General features: G+C 33.0%; 1 protein-coding gene across 1 annotated transcript in view; it reads left to right on the top strand.

Moving 5' to 3' along the window:
* The window catches only part of LOC107587989 (manganese-transporting ATPase 13A1-like), a 21157-nt gene extending 19094 nt beyond the window's left edge, over nt 1-2063 (top strand). Inside the window, exon 21 of the mRNA XM_016275971.1 lies at nt 1541-2063. Within this exon, the coding sequence (XP_016131457.1) occupies nt 1541-1651 (111 nt within the window). The 3' untranslated portion in view covers nt 1652-2063. The remainder of the gene's footprint in view (nt 1-1540) is intronic.
* The last annotated feature ends 1726 nt before the right edge of the window (nt 2064-3789 follow it).

Below are 3789 nucleotides of genomic sequence, written 5' to 3'. Positions count from 1 at the left end.
GGGGTTTTTGAAGGGCCCCCCCCCCCGGGGGGGGGGGGGGGCACCATCCCAGTTGCTAAATTTTTTTTTAAAAACCATTCCTGCCCACCTTCATGTTTCCAGCTGAATGCAAATGATCAAAGAAAGAAACAAAAAGATTAAAACGAAGCCTGTGCATCAATTTCAGGTACATTGATAATCCTGTGAAACTTTTTTGGCTGTTGACGTTAATAACATGTTTTAATGTCGGTAATAATTTCACCAAAGCATCTAATATTCTCTCTTGAGTTTCCATGTTCCCTTATGAAAATTAGCCATGGTTTTACTATGAATAAAACCAAAAATTAACCATGGTTTTGTTACTTCAAATAATAATTTACAAAGAGGTATTAAGATAATATTTTTGTGCTTATAAAAACAGACCTAAGCCAACAACAGCCTTTAAAATTACTTACAATCACTGATCTATAATAGAGAACATTATATATATATATATATATATATATATATATATATATATAGATCAGTGCTTACAATGCATTGTATAAAAACGATGAGGCAATAATGATTGGCTAATTAATAATCATATGGTTTCATTGAATGACACTGTTAAAAATACATAATGTAATACAAAATAAAAAAATTTATGTACATTATTATTACAAATGCCTGCAAAGGGAGCAATACAGTTGTCTGATTGATTTTATAGTCTCAAGCATTTAGAAATCATGCAAAAGAAAAGAAAATTTTTGTAAGTTTTACAATGCATTATATAAAAACGATGAGGCAATAATGATGGGCTAATTAATAATTATATGGTTTCATAGAATAAAACTGTTAAAATACATAATGTAATACAAAATAAACAATTTATGTACATTATTATTACAAATGCCTGCAAAGGGAGCCAAAGGCCTGGTAATGACTGCAGTTGATATACTTACAGGACGATCAAATCCTTGTTTAATAGGCTTTTGACTAAACATTTAATTCAAATATCCACTTAGTCTTTAATTATTGGCCACCTTTTTGCTATATATAGATGAGACAGCCTCTATAATTTCTTCAACAAAAAACATGTGGACATCACAACCCTTAAAAAAATTTGCCATGGTTTTATCGAAAAACTGCATCATTTTTTTTGTGTGATTTCTGAACGCTTGAGACTATAAAATCAACCAGACAACTTTAATAATAAAATCATAGCCATAGGTAACTGTCTAGATTTATCATTTGTAAATAATACAGTTTAATTAAAAAAATATATATTTTTTACTTTTATATATTTTTTTAATTTTTATTTTGACGCCTATAGTATTGGGTTTATTTTGTTTTGTTTTTTGCTTCCATAATATTTGGGGGAGGGAGCACAACAATACAATCCTGCTTAGGGCACCCATTTGGCCAGCAGTGGCCCTGATTATATCACCCTTTTAGCGTCCACACCAACAGACACTCTGTTTATTATAAGTGTGTGCTGCAGTTTTGTCGTCTGTTGCTGATCTCTCATGTGTAGCTATTTCTGATTAATAATATGTTTTCACATTCCTTCTCTTTGCAGTTTAAGTTAATAATAGCCCAGGTCCTAGTTTTGGATTTTGTCGCCGCCCTGTTGGTGGACAGAGTTTTGCAATTCCTGCTGGGCAAAGGAACTCTGAGGTTGCCTAAATGAACTGTTATTACCAACAGTCACCAAAGCAGCTGCTGCCCCTCGTGATCAGACTGTGAACGGGCTTTACAGGAACACGATACTTGACTGGTGGCAAACTCTGCAAGATGCGAAAGGATGGGCGTGAAACTCAATACTGTACACACCCCAGTGTTTCCTTTTCCTCCGTGTCTCTGTCTTTGCTCTGTCTTAATACTTTAGCTTCATTTTCTTTCTACTGACATCTTTAACCACCCCCTCCGCTCTGAAGGCCAAGAAAACTACAGTATTGTGTTGAGGGTGAGAGTGTGTTTGAGGCACACGGCTGTGACGGGCGTTCTGAAGAAGTGTTTCTTTTTTTTTGTTTTGTTTGGATTTGTTTTCATCATTTTGTAAAAAGACAAATCTCAGAAAGACTTATAAATGACCAAAAAAAGCTGTCGTTGTGTTCTTTATTTCCATGACTTTTTCTTATTAAGACTGTACACTCACTACTTTACATTGTAGCAAAGTGTCATTTCTTCAGTGTTGTCACATGAAAAGATATATTAAAATATTTACAAAAATGTGAGGGGTGTACTCACTTCTGTGGGATACTGTAATTTTTTAGAGAGCAAGCTAATTTTGTACTGCTTTGGATTAATATAGCAATATATAATATTATAAAGGCTAATACTTTCAGGAAAGCAAGGTGAAAGTACATTATTTTACAATGGTCACTTAAAGCTTTAAATCACATGTAGGAATGCAAATAATGACAATATGATTGCACAACATGGTGTGATGTGTTATTAAATACTGTATGTCAATGGAATATTTCTTCATATCAACATTTCAGCAGGCATAAAGTGAAAACCGAGCCACAAGATTTTCTCTAGATTAATATAAAAAATAAAGTTTAGGGAAAGGAGGGCTTTTACTTTCACAAAATGTTGACTGTCAAGTTTAAAGATCACACTAAATATTGTTTTATTTATTTTCTATGCACTAACTAAATTTTTTTTATAAATATAAGAAAAAGAAAAATAATTATGCCAAAATGGGATGCAAGGATGTAAATAAGATTGCAAATGTACTTTTAATCTTTGCTTCTCAACTTTTTTGACTATATGTTATTTCTGCCAGTATTTCTGCTATAATCATGTTTTTATAAACAGAAACTGGGAAACAAACAGTACTTGTTTGAGGGGGAACATAAAAGAAATATGGGTTCATTTCATGTAATTTTTTACTCAAGTTATTTTATAAGTTTTTAATAATAGTTTTTAATAATAATATGTTCATCTTAAAATTAAGTTGTCCTGTATCTCCCCTCTACTCTAAAGGAAGGCATTACTCAGAAGAAGCAAGCTAGACTTGTTCCAGGAAAATTATAAATGAAATAAAATATTTGTTGACATTTTTCCTCAAAATAGCATAAGTAACAGGCTTGAAGGCTGGGCTTTATGCAGTGTACTCTGCAATTTGTGTATTATTTTATGCTAGGTTCATTTTATATTAGATAATTACGGTGGTCGAGAAGTGCAAAACAAATCACAATTCTGAAAACAAAATAACAAATTACAAATGCAGGTCTAAAAAACAAAACAATTCAGAAAGCATTATAACAAGTCAGAAAACACAATGACAAATCCGAAAACAAATTAACGAGGTAGGTACTCACCGCTGACTGGACGAGACATCTGTCAATCAACTTAGGGAAGAACCAGCCGAAGAACAGCAGAGTCGTGGTAGAAAGTTCGGCGATGGTATTAAAGTAGCTCAGTTTAAATGTGTTGTATGAATTGCCCTTACTATGGAATAAAAAATACAGAGTGTCTATTTACATTTAGTTAAAAGTGGCTGTAAATCATCAGCTCCAGTGGCACAGATGGATAAGTGTGATTTTGCCACAACACTGGCTTTTTGACGTGATCGACCCGGGTTCGATCCCGCCTTTTGCCGAACATTTTTTTCTGCCTTTTCTAATCTCGTATCACATCGTAAAGGCATTTATTTTCAATAAAAATTAAGGAAATAATCAAAAAGTTGAAAATAAAGTATGGGGTAGGGTTAGGGTAGGTGTAGGGAGGGCTTTATTGTACCAATAAGGTGGCATCCATGTAATAATTACAATTATCATTTACACTCAATACGTTATTATTGCATACTGTTTTATAATG

The sequence above is a fragment of the Sinocyclocheilus grahami genome, unplaced genomic scaffold (genome assembly GCF_001515645.1).
Source record: "Sinocyclocheilus grahami isolate Dianchi unplaced genomic scaffold, SAMN03320097.WGS_v1.1 scaffold97.1, whole genome shotgun sequence".
In the NCBI taxonomy this organism is placed as follows: domain Eukaryota; kingdom Metazoa; phylum Chordata; class Actinopteri; order Cypriniformes; family Cyprinidae; genus Sinocyclocheilus; species Sinocyclocheilus grahami.
The sequence above is the reverse complement of the archived record's forward strand: the minus strand, read 5'-3'. Positions and strand labels throughout refer to the sequence as shown.